Below are 14,989 nucleotides of genomic sequence, written 5' to 3'. Positions count from 1 at the left end.
TACAAATGTCGGAGTGCATCAACAAATAAAGCCAAACTTTTCAAGAATATTAAGTTATAATTCCCTAAGGCCATTGTGGGTCAACCTACAGCATGTGGACTGCAGTGGTTCAAAAACAGCTCACCACCACCTTCTCAAAGGCAACTAGGGACAGGCAACAAATGCTGGCTGATAGCTATCGCTGGCCAGCCAGCCAATGTTCCACAAATGAATTCAAAAAACTTAAAACATCACTGACTGCCTATTAAAAGTTTTGCATAATTTAAATATTTTTAAACTCTTGTACTCAATTCATTTTTTAAAAGAATAAAATAAATAAATACATGGTCTGGTTTAAAAGTCTGTACAGAATTTTTTACTGATTTCTGCCTTTCCAATGTCACAAACATAATTTAGATTTCAGTGTATGACTTCAAATGAAAATGTTGCTCACACTAAATGCAAATGGGTTATATGGAAATTTCAGGAAAGAAAGCAAGAAAGAAACTATTTATAAAAGGCCATTCCAAAGTGTTTCAGTCACAAACAATTTTGAAGTAAAGTCACCATTGGAAGGTAGGAAAAGCAGCAGCCAATTTGACTGCATCAAACTCCCACAAATAGCAATGCAATCTGTTTTTGCTCTAAAGTGATATTGGTCAGAGGATAAGTATTCTGAAGAGCACACTAGAAATAACACTTTGGGCTTTAAATAGTACCTTGGGGATTTTTTATATCCACCTGAAGAGGCAGACAAGGCCGCAGCTTAATCTAAATAAAACACCTTTGACAGTGCAGGATTCCTTTTATATTAAACTTGTCTGTGCTTTCAAAAAAAAAATACTGTGACATGGTTGCTTGCTTGCACTGGTTTAGAAGAAAAGAACAAAATTTATTTTGTTTTCCCCCCTACCTCTGCAACATTGGTTTGCTCATCGATAGAAACAAAAATCTTGTAGAGAAGCGTTTCAAAGTAATCACCTTGGACCCGGTTCATCACAAAGCCCTCTAAAGGGGGAACTAAACACCGAAGGAAAGAAAAAGTTAAAAAAAAAACACATTGTCCGCACTGATATAAAACATTATAAAAGTCAATTTGTAGTTTCGGACTTCAGCATTGTAGGAAAAAAAGACATGCTGTGAAATATTTTTGTGTTTGTCCTGATGAGTGTAAGATGATAAATTCATACTTAAAAGACAGCAATAATTTATATTACTTAATTCCATGGTGCATTCTCTATGTCAATGACCCAACCAATCAGCATGTTTTCTTCATGCCATATAAACTTTAAAATTTGGCATTCACGTATCAGTCCTGATGCATGCAACGCAACAAATTTCAACAGAATGTCTCCTTTTCAAAACTAAAATGCTCAATTGAAATCAGCAATTAAAAAACGATCAGATGTTCCACTCAGGAAAAGAGCTTTCATAGTCATCCCTCCCTATCCACAGCAACATTTATCTGCTACCAATAATATTTCACCTTTTATTCTTGTCATCATGTAATGTTTACTAATTTTCCCTTAATGGATGAAGATAGTGTCTGCTGCGTTCCAAATGTACAGAAAAGCATTCAACAATTCTCAAAAGTAAAGACATTTCTCTTCACTCAGTGACAAAGCTATAGTTCATTATCATGTTTGCAGCCTCAGTAGGGGCAAATAATCACCCAATCTGCATTACGTACAGGAGAGGGTGCACTGATTGTGGCAAATACACTATATTAGAAATACCACCAAGTAAATCAGTGTTTCACCTCGGAGTGACTGCCATCCTGGAAGGAAGATATGGAAATATTGAAAGGGCAGATGGATATATGCACCAGCATCAACGAAATTGGAGAAAGTGTGGTGATTCCTTATTGACAAGGCCAGTGGAGTGGTCCCCATCTCAGCAATCTTCACATTTTTTCCCCCAGGCATTTCCAGAAGTCTTCTGCTTTAACCAGTCAATATAGCCTCTGTTCACATTTTTTATTTTACTTTTGTCCCATTACCACCCCCTTTTGTCTTGCACTAGTGTTGAACTGTCAACATGAAACAATTCAAATGTTCTTTCTTATTCATTGATGTTGCCTGACGCTTAATATTTTCCAGCAATGGTGGTGTACACCAAGGGATAAATGTCAGCCACTATACAGAAATGTTCAGCTCCTTTGCAAACATAGCTATCCAACTTTGCACATCCACACAAGCATTTCAATAGAATCTCAGTTTAACAGTGGATCTGAAAGATATACCCATTTCTCAACCCTCTACCAATGTAGAACTTCTTTAGAACTGTACCAAAGAATCAGGTTAGATTATAAAGTTCATGTATAAGAGTAAGGTTTCAACCAAAAGACTTAGAATTCAAGTCAAATGAACCAAGTTGACACTTCAGATCTAAGAAAGAGCTTGGTATGAAATCATGTTATGTCAATTAAATAATATATATTCTTAATAAAGTTACTTCTTTTTTAAAAACACATCGATAAAGGAACGCAAGAAATCTGCTGAGACAACTCCAAAAAAAAATCCATCATCTCAAAATCCAGCTTAACTAATACTAAATTACTCACTTCCTATAATGGTTTTTACAAATTGTTAGAAATAAAGAAAAACACTCAGTCAAACGGTAACATAAAAATGAAGATCATTCAACACTCCATGTCTGTGTTGTTTGAAAAGGTTGTCCAATCAGTTTCATTCCCCTTCTATTTCCCCACAGCCAGCAAACCTCCCCCTATCCTTCCTAATATTTACCAAGTCCTTTTCAAAAAGGTACAACTGAAACTCCTTCCAGGAATCTTTCAGGCAATGCACTCCAGGTCACAAAAACTCACTTATTCAGGAGGTTTGTTTTCACTTCATGTTGCCTCTGGTTCTTTTGTCAATGTATCTGAGATTTCTCGTTATTGACCAATATACTATTAAAAACAACATCTCATCACGTACTCTTATCAAAACCCTCTAGATTTTGAATATTTTGATCAACATTTCTCTTAGAGTTCCATTATCCAAAGGAAAAACATCCATGCTGATAGAATGGTTTAGAATTAGGGATTAATTCATTCTTGTATCAACTAAGATCATACTCAAATCAGAATTATGAAATTACATTTCAAATAAACTTTTCACCTGCTATGCAGCTGTCATCTGATATTGGTACATCAAGATAAATAAAGCCTTTGTTATACAAACCTGCAATGCAAGAGGGAAAACAAGTCAATTAACTACCATTAGAAAATGTCAATAGCCCTACCTACTGCATGTGCATGTTTGCGTGAATGTTTCTTACTTATAATACCAAGAAACTGAACACACCCAGGCTTTTGGATAGCCTGATTAGGCATGCACTCAAGCAACCCATACGCCTCCCCGACATTCTGCCTTGGTTCCAGACTCATTAGCACTCCTTGAAGGATCACCACAACAATTTTCCATCTCCAGCAGTTAGTCTTCTGACCTCAATAAACAGATGAATTAATACCAATCACTACAGAGAGCGAAACCCATTTGCTCCTTAGTGCATAGTCACTATGAGGAAAACTTTTTTTTTTAAATAAACAGCACAGGAAGTGGCCATTTGTCCCATTATACCTGTCCAGAAGTATATGAGGGAGAAATAAATAGAAGGCTGTATTGATAAAGATGGCTGAAGTTGGGTAGAAGGAAACCCCTGGTGCATAAACACTGATAATAATCCTGTTAAGATTAGATTAGATTACTTACAGTGTGGAAACAGGCCCTTCTGCCCAACAAGTCCACACCAACCCGCCGAAGTCCACCCACCAAGACCCATTCCCCTATATTTACCCCTTCGGGCAATTTAGCATGGCCAATTCACCTAACCTGCACACTTTTGGACTGTGGGAGGAAACCGGAGTGCCCGGAGGAAACCCACGCAGACACGGGGAGAATGTGCAAACTCCACACAGTCAGTCGCCTGAGGCGGGAATCGAACCCAGGTCTCTGGTGCTGTGAGGCAGCAGTGCTAACCACTGTGCCACCATGCCACCCATAAATGGCTGACTTCTATGCTGGAAGTGCTAAGTAGTTCAACTGAAAATATGAAGTGTATTTTTAATAGGATTCCTGTAGCCAACAGGCAAATAAAAAAGATTTTTATCCTACAATCTGATTACACAAAAATTCAACACAAGAAAATAAAAGGCAGGGTATGTGTACTGGGAAGATTGTTTCCTTGCAACGCCAGCTAAATGCAAGTATTCTATGTACAGTGAGAGGCATCCAGCACGTAATAGACACAAAATTCATATACAAAACACACCACAGTTCTACATAATTTGGCAATTTTAAATCAGAAATGATACAGGGACAATGTGAGGAAATAAAAACTAAGATTTAGTTGTGGGTAAAAGCACATGGTTTAGAAAGGTTTCCAAAGCATCTGTACCATATTGTAACCACACAAGATGCAGATCAGATTTCCAGTAACAAAAGATGAGCTAGGTTGCACCGGATGACAAAGACTTATGGTCATAAAAGATGGCTTCTCAGTAAGTGGCAGTCCAAACACCTTAAGAGATTTACAATTCAGGAATGCATGAGAGGAAAACTATTCCACTTCCCTGCCAAGCACTATTTGAAAAATCAAGGATTGTGGAAACATTTACTGCACTAAGGACAGGTTACCAATACACATTTTAAGTGCTGAATCCTTCTGCCTACCAACTAAGTGATTGGCTCTAATATAGCTTGTGAATGTGAATGTTTGCTCAAAAGCCATTGGATCTCCAGAAATAAAGAAGTAGATTTCCATTCCCCCAAAGTTTAAAAAAAAAACTTGAAGTATCCACTCGTCAGTTGCTCTAAGCTATGGCTTTTAACCAATAAGTCAAACACTTTATGTGTAACCAGTTGCTCTATATCTCCTATAAGCAAGTGAAAGTACAGAGATTGAGGTGCACCAAGTCCTGACAAGACCAAAGATCAACTCAACAACCGGTGAACAGGGAGCCTTTGAACTGTCTCCCCATTTTCCCCCCTCTGTTTATAACACACCTTTTTGTGTGAGTGTCTATGTGCAGTTTTAAGGGGTTTAAGAGGTTTGACTCAGAGTTAAATGCTGGCAGTTCATAATTACTTACTTGCAACTAGAACCTATTTATTTGTAATTTTTCTTGTATTTATAATATTTCTTGTAGGTACAGAAACCTAATCTGTGCTGTCAACCTGGGTCTAAAATATAGGAAGGTTGGGCAAATTTACACACCTGCTGACTAGAATTGTTATCTTTTGTGAAATAACTGTTGAACTGTACAAAGCACTGACAATATTCCACAGCAAAATCGACGTTTCGGGCAAAAGCCCTTCATCAGGAATAAAGGCAGAGAGCCTGAAGCGTGGAGAGATAAGCTAGAGGAGGGTGGGGGTGGGGAGAGAGTGGCATAGGAGTACAATAGGTCAGTGGGGAAGGAGATGAAGGTGATAGGTCAGGGAGGAGAGGGTGGAGTGGATAGGTGGAAAAGGAGCTGGGCAGGTCGGACAAGTCCGGACAGGTCAGGGGATCGAGTTTCTGGAGGTTAGAAACTAGGATGAGGTGGGGGAAGGGGAAATGAGGAAACTGTTGAAATCCACATTGATGCCCTGGGGTTGAAGTGTTCCGAGGCGGAAGATGAGGCGTTCTTCCTCCAGGCGTCTGGTGGTGAGGGAGATGCGGTGAAGGAGGCCCAGCACCTCCATATCCTCGGCAGAGTGGGAGGGGGAGTTGAAATGTTGAGCCACTGGGCGATTTGGTTGATTGATGCGGGTGTCTCGGAGATGTTCCCTAAAGCGCTCTGCTAGGAGGCGCCCAGTCTCCCCAATGTAGAGGAGACCGCATCGGGAGCAACGGATACAATAGATGATATTAGTGGATGTACAGGTAAAACTTTGATGGATGTGGAAAGCTCCTTTGGAGCCTTGGATAGAGGTGAGGGAGGAGGTGTGGGCGCAGGTTTTACAGTTCCTGCGGTGGCAGGGGAAAGTGCCAGGATGGGAGGGTGGGTCGTAGGGGGGCGTGGACCTGACCAGGTAATCACGGAGGAAACGGTCTTTGCGGAAGGCGGAGAGGGGTGGGGAGGGAAATATATCCCTGGTGGTGAGGTCTGTTCCACCTCCAAACAGACCCCGACCTGCCCAGCTCCTTTTCCACCTATCCACTCCACCCTCTCCTCCCTGACCTATCACCTTCATCTCCTTCCCCACTGACCTATTGTACTCTATGCCACTCTCTCCCCACCCCCACCCTCCTCTAGCTTATCTCTCCACGCTTCAGGCTCTCTGCCTTTATTCCTGATGAAGGGCTTTTGCCCGAAACGTCGATTTTGCCTGTCCTCGGATGCTGCCTGAATTGCTGTGCTCTTCCAGCACCACTGATCCAGAATCTGGTTTCCAGCATCTGCAGTCATTGTTTTTACCCAATATTCCACAGCAACAAGTATATAGCTACTTTCAGTTTTTCATCATCTGGGTATTTGAAATTAATCTTAACTTATTCCTGGCTCGACATTTTAGTTGGAAAATAGTTCAGTATTCCAGGTCTCCTTAAATATAGGCATGAACTTGCACTACCCTCTGACATCTACTGTAACTCTTGATAATTGGGCAAAGGCAACTTTACTGCTGTACATGCCAGACAAGAGCTCATAGACCTAACCTTACTGTGCGTGATTAACAGTACTTCAACTTTGATGTCAGGTGAGGATAACTCAGAATATAGTTGTAAACTGTAGTAGCATTCTTTTGCACTCCAGTTTTCCCTACATACTTGTACGGAATACGAATGACAACAACTGACTGCATGCATTCTTTCTGGGACTTTAGCATGTATACATGACTCTGAAGGCTGGAGGGGCACGAACGTGCTGGGATGGGAGGGTGAACAGAAAGGCAAAATGAACGGTTTCATCTGCAAGACACATAGACTGTTGGTTATGAGGATAATCTTCGTAGGAATTTTCTGCTGCTGTTAAGTAATGGCACATTCAATATGAATTCAAGTTTTGTACTTGAGCACTACATCTCAATGGTGAACATAGACCTCTAAATCTCTCAGAACTGTCACTGTTTCTAGCTTTTTGCCATTTTTTTTTCACATTAAAACCTCTGATCCATCCCTTTATTTGGTCCAAAACAAATAACCTCACATTTACCTGCATTGAAATATACCAGTTTTGTCCAGCATGCATTTGGGATGATCGGGCCATTAGTAAAACTTAGAAGTTATAGGGCTTGACAAGATAGATTTCATTGCAAAGGATATACTTACTGAGAACCACATTGTGTTCCAAAATTCCAGCCAGCTGAGGTCCCGAATCAATGATTTTATCAATAGCACTCTTCTCAGGTCCTGAACAAATCTGGAGACAATAACACAGCAATTCTCAACAAGATCTCATCAATTCTCTCATATAGAAAGAGTATTTAGAACACTACAAAGTTTGATTGTAAAGATTTGTTTTGAGTGTTGCATGCCACAGTCATACTTCCAGATGTGCAAGCAGGTCTCATTACAATCTGGCCTTATTGAAAGTAAATTTAGAACTAGAATTGGCAGGATTAAGTTATTTCCAATATAAGTCAAACAAAAAACTGCAGGTGCTGCTTGTGAAACTCAGCAGGTCTAGCAGCATTGGTGGGGAGAAAGCAGTGTCAATATTTTAAGCTTACAAACATCTTCCCACAGATGCCACCAGATCTGCTGAGTTTTGTCAGTAATTCCTGGTTTTATGTAGCTTATTTCCAGAGTCCTCAGATACATTATTTCAGTATAACATGAGCATATTTCCTTTAATAAATTGGTTAAAGAATGTTGCTAATAAAAAGCATTACCAAAAGATATCCAACAATGCTCAAAACACTTCAACAGTCGGTGTGGTGCGGCGAGGTGTATATGGGGGAGGAGTGTAGTTTGATGATCTTGCAGTATCTGCAAGACATTTATGTACTGAGATCTACTTATATTACTTCAGATATTAGTACTTGTTTACCTTCCAACTTTCTCCTCAGAAGATCTATCTTGAATTTCCCCATTTCAGAGCAACCCATTATATGGATGCAATATTTCATATTCTCTAAAGCACTGTACTCAAGTTTTGCCAAACCCACACCTTGCACCATGCTGATAACAAGCAGTAGTGAGCTGGAACTGACCCATAATGTCAAGCTCTCTCTCATTTGGTAGTTTAAACTATAAAATATTGATCTTTGATTCAGGCCAAAACCTAAGCTTCAGAGACTGGCAACAGAAAGTTAATCTCCAGATCTCTTCTTCACTTCATTTCAACCTTTCCTTCATAGGCAATGTCATATTTTCATTGCGCCCTCAATTTGTGCATCAACTCCATCTTAAATTCCACACACAGCATGATATTGAGCTTTCTCGTTTTTATTTCCTTTCTTTTAAAAAAAAAGTCAGCCATTCGATCAATAAACCTCAGCCTCTGTTTGAATCAGCTTCGTTGATCCACCTGCACACACGAAATCATCGAGATTAAAAAAGGTCAGTCTCTCCTTTCTAGTTCACGCTCCAAATTATCAATCAAGTCCTGCACTATTTTATTCTCCTAGTCCATTTCAGATGCCAGCAAACCCACTGACAATGAGGATATTTTTGTTATGTATTGGGAAAAGATCTTGTCACTTGTCATTGCTGAATAGCAATTCTACGAATGTGGTCATCTGCTGCTCCACAACACAACTGCTGAAAACCTTTCCGTCATTTCCCAAACTTCATCTTTCTCCGCACATCCCAATCACCAACTTTCAGCATTTTTTAAACTCCTGTACAAGACACATGAACTTGACAGTCCTGACAAGCATTTTAACCTACTGCTGGCTCACTAAACTACTTTACTCTTACCTCAGTGTTCAAAAAAAAACTGCAGTAGTATGTCAGTTTGTATTATGGGTTCAGGACTTATTGTGAATAAAACAGCCATAATAGAACATAAAAACTCAACGTTCATAATAAATAATACTTTAGTTAGTTAGTTTTGCATTACCTTGATATCATCCTCTGTGATAAAACCAGCCTGCACCACCCACCATGGCTCAATACTAATCTCCACAGGTTTCACTGGTAACAGGTCACGAGCTGTTTTCCGCCGAAAGAATTTCTGGAATAATGGATATTTCGCACATTTAATAGCCAACATAATTTACAAGGGTTGTTACTAATAGGTTATGCATAAAAAATCAAGTTTCAGCAGGTTCCAATATTAATAAATTTATTGCTTATGCAGCCATGATTCTACAGCAAATATAGAATTTCTTAGTAGATAGTGTGCTTGTTAGGTTGAACCCATCAGTATATGGTGGAACCCTGTTCTCTTTACAACATCCAACATTCATTGGATAGCAAATGTAAACTACGTAATTAGTTGAGTGCATAGGAATTAATTTCCTTCACATTTTTATCGCATGCCCTGGTTTAGAATGGGATAATTTGCTCTTCCAGATTTGTTCATAAAGCACAAATATTAGGATTATAACAGAGCCCGCATGTGAAAATGAAATCTAAAGATGACTGTTCAGTAACAGACTATCCAACACTACCCAAATTATAGTCTCCAAGAAGCTGCATTTACTAATTTTAGCTCACCAATAATGAAAATGCAAAACATGACAATGTATATCGTACACATTTCAGCTGATACTCAAGTTCAAATCCAATGGAAATATTCACACTGCTGTTAAGAAACATTGCATTTGTCACTTTTTACCCTAGAAAACAATTCTGAGGCAAGGTGTCTAGTTTTCCAATACAAAAATCACACCACTTCAATAAGTAAACAACTTCATAATCCTTCAAATAACAAAGAAAAACCCACTTTTGATGATCGACACTGGTTCATGAGGTCAATGTACTGGTTCCTTCCAATGCCCAGGAGCCTTAGACCTATGCATAAAAAAAACTTAAGATCACACTCAAGAAATGCTTAATAACATGCAGTTTGAAGACATCTTCAATAAATGGCTGTACTTTCTTCCCTTTTGATAGCTCAAGCTGCTGTAGCTTTATCACTAAAGCAGTTGTAAAAGGTTCACCATATTCTTTAAAATAAAGCATGGCTTTTAAGCGTCAGCTATAGCTGGGCGATGTACACAGTCTTATATCTGAGCCAGGAGACTAAGCATTCAAGTCCAACTCCAGAGACACAACCATAAAACTCCACGATAATATTCTCACTGCAGGACTGAGATTGATGCACTCTTGGAGATGCCAGTTTTCAGATGAGATATTAAAACAGAGCCCTGCCTTCTCTCTTTGCTGCATGTAAAAATTTCACTAATTCATGAACATTCATAACATTATTATTTGGGAAGTTGGTTTCTAAAGAGGAAGGAAAATGAATTTGAGTTTCTCAATTCTGTAAAAACCTGGCTTCTTTTAAAAACAAGATCAGAAAGTCATTTTAATCATAGAGTTCAAAATAGCATTTACTAAAACTATGACAATAAGATTATTTCAGCTAAATCACCAGTAAAGCATCCACAGCAGTTACCTGCTAGGGTTTTTGCCCCTAAGGTTTTTGCTGATTAACTTTATGACCACGAGAGGCAGACTGAGTGGAGCTAGAAGCAGGTTCAGGTGGAGCGAGGCATCCCAGAGGGAGAAAACAGTAAAGAAAAGCAGTAATACTTTGAAATAATACTGCTCACACTGGAGCTCCATTTTGGAATCTAAAAGACTAGCTGGACATGTATGAGTCATTCACTGGTTTTCACCACTAAAAGGGGTTGTCATTGTCAGCTCTCAAACACAGTCAGGCTCGGGAGATGTCCTAAGTTGCTTATAAGTCAGTAAGTAGAAAGGCTCCAGAAACTGGCTGTGGAGGAGTCAGCAAGGGAGAGATCCTATAAGGTAGTCGAAGACCCAATTTTAGGGGACTCATGTTAAGTGACAGTGAATTGGGTTAGTACTTTGTTTCAAGGGTCATGGGAGAGAAATAAATGGAATAAAATTGCATCTAGTGAATATGTAACAATTTGTCAAAAATTAAAAGATTATGGAGGTGCCAGCTGTCCAACAAGCTTTAGTATGAAGATAGGTATGACTGTTCACTAAAGTTAAGGGTTTTTTAAAAAATGTTTCTGAGATCTTTCTGATAATTCATATCTAGTGCAATATAGTTTATATTATTTTCTTTTGGTAAAAGTAAATTAGCAGCCTCTTGTGAATACATTCAGTGACTGACCTCTACGGTAACCAAAAGGAATATAAAACTTTTGGCCTATTAAACCAGGTCTCACTCTGGAATCAGACTTGTCCAGTATCATCTAGGATGATAACACTTGGCATTATTTCAAAGAAGAGGTGGTTCTTTCCAATGTCCTAGCTAATATCCATTCTGCAACTACATCACTGAAAATCAATATTGCCCAATCATCATTTTGATTCTTGCAGAACCAGGCTAAATTAAATTTAAAAAGTACTTGATTAGCTGTAAAGTACTTAGCACTGTTGTCAAAAAGGTGTAATAGAAACGCAGATTTTTTCTTTTTATCTTCTAACACCAGCTAAAAATTCCCCACAGTATTTCATAAAATTGCCAAAGCTGTACAAGGAAATCAAGACAAGTACCCAAAAGCTTGAAAAGAAGCAGATTTTAGAAAGTTTACAGGACGGAAAAAAGCAGTGAAGTTTAGGCAAAGGTATTCCAGAGCTCAGGGCCCAGGCAGCTGAAGGCACAGTTGCCAATGATGCATGGATAAAAACTGGGGATTTTCAAGGATGCATGTAGAGGTTTTGGAGGGTTATATGGCTGGGAAGAGCTAACAAAATAAGTATGCATTTTGGACAAGCTGTTTCTGAAAGAAATCAATACCAACATAGCCAACAGTTTACAGACTTGGTTTCCTAGTTCTTACAAACAAACCTTTTTCTAATACTGAATAAAACACTAAGTTCTGGCATCTCTTTTCTTAGAAAGAAAATCAGTATTTTTTACACCGAATCCCTTCCAAAAAAAAAAATCGATTTTTACAAACTTGTTTTATACAACAGCAGTGGGCATATCACCTTATTCTAAGTATCCACCGCTGTAAGAAGTTCCTGATTCTAGGTCCCCATCAACAGCTTCCTAACTTTATTTGCTCTTCAATGGAAATGTGGCATCACTGGCAAGGGCAGCATTTACTACATATTCTAACTGTCCTCAAATTGAATGGTTTAGCACACCAGTTCAGAGGACAGTTAAGCGTCAACCACACTGCTATGGTTTGAAGTCACGTGTACATCAAACCATGTAAGGATAGCAGATTTCCTAAAGGACATTGTTGTAAAAACCTATCTGGTTCACCAGGATAGTTTCATGATCAGCAATACGAAGTCTATTTTTCCTCCAGATTTATTAATTCAAATTGATTTGCTTTGGTGGAAGTTTAACCTGTTTCTTGAGCATCAGCCTGGGCCTCTGAATTACTAGTCCAGTAACATTACAACTATTACACTGCCTCCCTGTAACAGTACAGTACCAAGGGCACATTAGAAACCTCAACATAAATCATCCGAATTGGAGAAAATTGGTCTCAATTCATTGTTTCCACTCCAGTTCATTAGCTTTGATATACAGTACGGATAAAATTAAGAAGCAAAACTGTCTCAATGAAAGCTGTGCAAAAAAGACTTGCATTTACAATTTGCTCTTCACTGCCTCAGTTTCTAGAATGCAGAATTAGAGTCAAAACAAGCCATTAAGTTAGGAGTATCTGCAGTATAATAATGAGATTAGAACAATCCAGATGAATTATTCATAGATTTGTGTATTATGTATTAAAACCATAACATTTAAAATAAAAAAAAACTCAACAGTTTCAAATGTGCTGTCATTTACAATAAAGGCAGATCTATGCAAAATCACTTAAGTAAGTCAATAAACATCTGTGCATTTCTGAGTTGGCCTCTTGCTCACCCCAGTTTTAATCATTCTGTCATTGGCAGTTGACCATTCAGCTGCAAAGGCCACAATCCTTTGTCTAAACCTGTCTCCCTTTCTTTTAGTTACTCCAGAAACCTTACTGCTTTGACCAAGATTTTCACCTGCTGCTCTACTGTCTTCGAATTGGTTCATCATCAAATTTGATATCTTGGCATATTTCACATAAAAAGTGGAAAATAAAAGCATATTGTTGTTTTGTCACTTGGGAGCTCAGCAAGTAGTGTTCTTTCAAGCTGGGATGGAGAACATTTGCACATCCTGTGCAAAAAAAAGTCAGTTTTATTCAGATAGCAAAAAAGTGTAGAAAACTTACAATCAGCAGCTGTGAAGTTTGGTAACGAATCATAACTTTTTTCACTGTTCATGATATCCTAAAAAGAAAAAAAAAAAAAAGTGCTTTTAAAAAAAAAACTTAAGTTCTATGAAATAAATGATAGCTCCACTGGAGTCCAAAACCGGAGAGACTTTGTTGTTGGCTTTGTAATTCTATCCCTACACAAGTCTATAAATCCATCCACACAGCTATTAGATAATATGACCGGCAACTGGCAAACTGTCATCATATTCACCAATTTAAAATGTAGAAGTTAGGGTTTGATTATAGTGTGCCTGGTGTCAGGGGGAACAGTTACATTTTAGGACTAAAATCATTTCTTTCTGCAATTCTGGCTTTTGACTCCTTTTGTCAATCTTTCCACCAGCCAGAACTGAGAATTAGTGAAATGTGGATAATACAGTTCAGAGTTCCTCAACAAGCAGTTTTATATGATAGGTTAAGGCATTGAGCACTTGGATAAACACACATGAATTTACAGGGGTTAGTTTAATCATGGATTTAGAAGATTACACTTCTGCAATAATGAAAAGAGGAGTGGAAGAAGGCTTGTCTGGAGCATAGACTTTTGACCTGTATGGTTAATGTCTGTGCATTACATGTGACATAAAATCAGACATAAAATACATAAGGTGGCCATTCAAACTATTGTGTTTTTCTTGGTAAAGCTGTCTAATTAGTTCCAGTTGCTACAATCCAGTAAATTTTAAAGTTACATATAACACTAACTTTAATATATGTTTGTATATACCACCGAGAAGGATAAGGGCAGCAGATAAATGGGAACACCAAGTGTCAAACCATCCAGAACTGGATATAGATTATTGTCCCTTCAGTGTCAGTGTGTCAAAGTCTTAGAACTCCCTTCCTAATGGCATTACCTATATCAAACAGATTACAGTGGTTCAAGGCGGCAGCTCACCACCACTTTCTCAAGCATAATTAAAATGGACAATAAATGCTGGCCGAGCCAGTGATGCTCATGAGTGAATTAAAAAATATTTACACATTATTGTACTTCTATTTATGAGATATGTATAGATTTATATTAGGTGTAATCTCAAGCTAGAATATCACTTGAACTAGTTATCAAATACAGGTGATTCTGATTCTGTAGTGGGAATATTTAACAAGCAAAACAGGATTTGTATTGTTGGAAAATTGGTTCCAATGGATGGAAACAATACTGACTACAGCGGAGATAAATTTGGTGCGACTTCATTAAATCTACTGGATGTAAGTTTAAAGATACAAATTTACACAGATTATGTATTCAGAATTTTACTTGACAGTTTAAAGCTCTTGAACACTAAACTCACCTCCATAATTCCTATATAATAGGAAAAAGGTGTAACCCGTAGTCCCTTCACCATAATGTCAGATAAATGATACGGATACAGCATGAGATGTTCTCTGCTATATTTAAACAGCTCTTCATAGTACTTGCGTTCATCTTTCTTGATATATCTCACTGAAAAAGTAAAAGGCATATAGTCAGTTCATATATTGGAACTATAATAAAAATAACTTTCACTTATATCCTACTTTTATTGGGATGAAACATACTAGCACATTGTACTGGAGCACCCACAGCCAAAATCTGACACAAAACCACAGGTGGCTAAACTTTGGTCAGAATCAGGTTTTAAACCAGTACCTTAAAATGCGGAGAGAGGGATAGAGAGAGAGAATTTCAGAGCTTTGGGGTGAGGCAATTGACAGCCAGGCCATAAAGCCACAGGAGT

At 38.3% G+C, this 14,989-nt stretch overlaps 1 protein-coding gene across 1 annotated transcript in view; it reads right to left on the bottom strand.

The window, feature by feature from the left end:
- fam91a1 (family with sequence similarity 91 member A1) overlaps positions 1 to 14,989 on the bottom strand; it is a 54,828-nt gene that overhangs the window by 30,004 nt on the left and 9,835 nt on the right. Inside the window, exons 3-9 of the mRNA XM_043688655.2 lie at positions 14,564 to 14,715; positions 13,224 to 13,281; positions 9,800 to 9,867; positions 8,972 to 9,085; positions 7,237 to 7,327; positions 3,102 to 3,164; positions 893 to 999 (exon numbers count right to left, since the gene is read on the bottom strand). Coding sequence (XP_043544590.1) covers positions 893 to 999; positions 3,102 to 3,164; positions 7,237 to 7,327; positions 8,972 to 9,085; positions 9,800 to 9,867; positions 13,224 to 13,281; positions 14,564 to 14,715 — 653 coding nt within the window. The remainder of the gene's footprint in view (positions 1 to 892; positions 1,000 to 3,101; positions 3,165 to 7,236; positions 7,328 to 8,971; positions 9,086 to 9,799; positions 9,868 to 13,223; positions 13,282 to 14,563; positions 14,716 to 14,989) is intronic.

The sequence above is a fragment of the Chiloscyllium plagiosum genome, unplaced genomic scaffold (genome assembly GCF_037043375.1).
Source record: "Chiloscyllium plagiosum isolate Xiang-an unplaced genomic scaffold, Cpla_swu_hap1 HiC_scaffold_4, whole genome shotgun sequence".
NCBI classification, from domain to species: domain Eukaryota; kingdom Metazoa; phylum Chordata; class Chondrichthyes; order Orectolobiformes; family Hemiscylliidae; genus Chiloscyllium; species Chiloscyllium plagiosum.
This window is presented reverse-complemented; position numbering and strand designations above follow the sequence as displayed.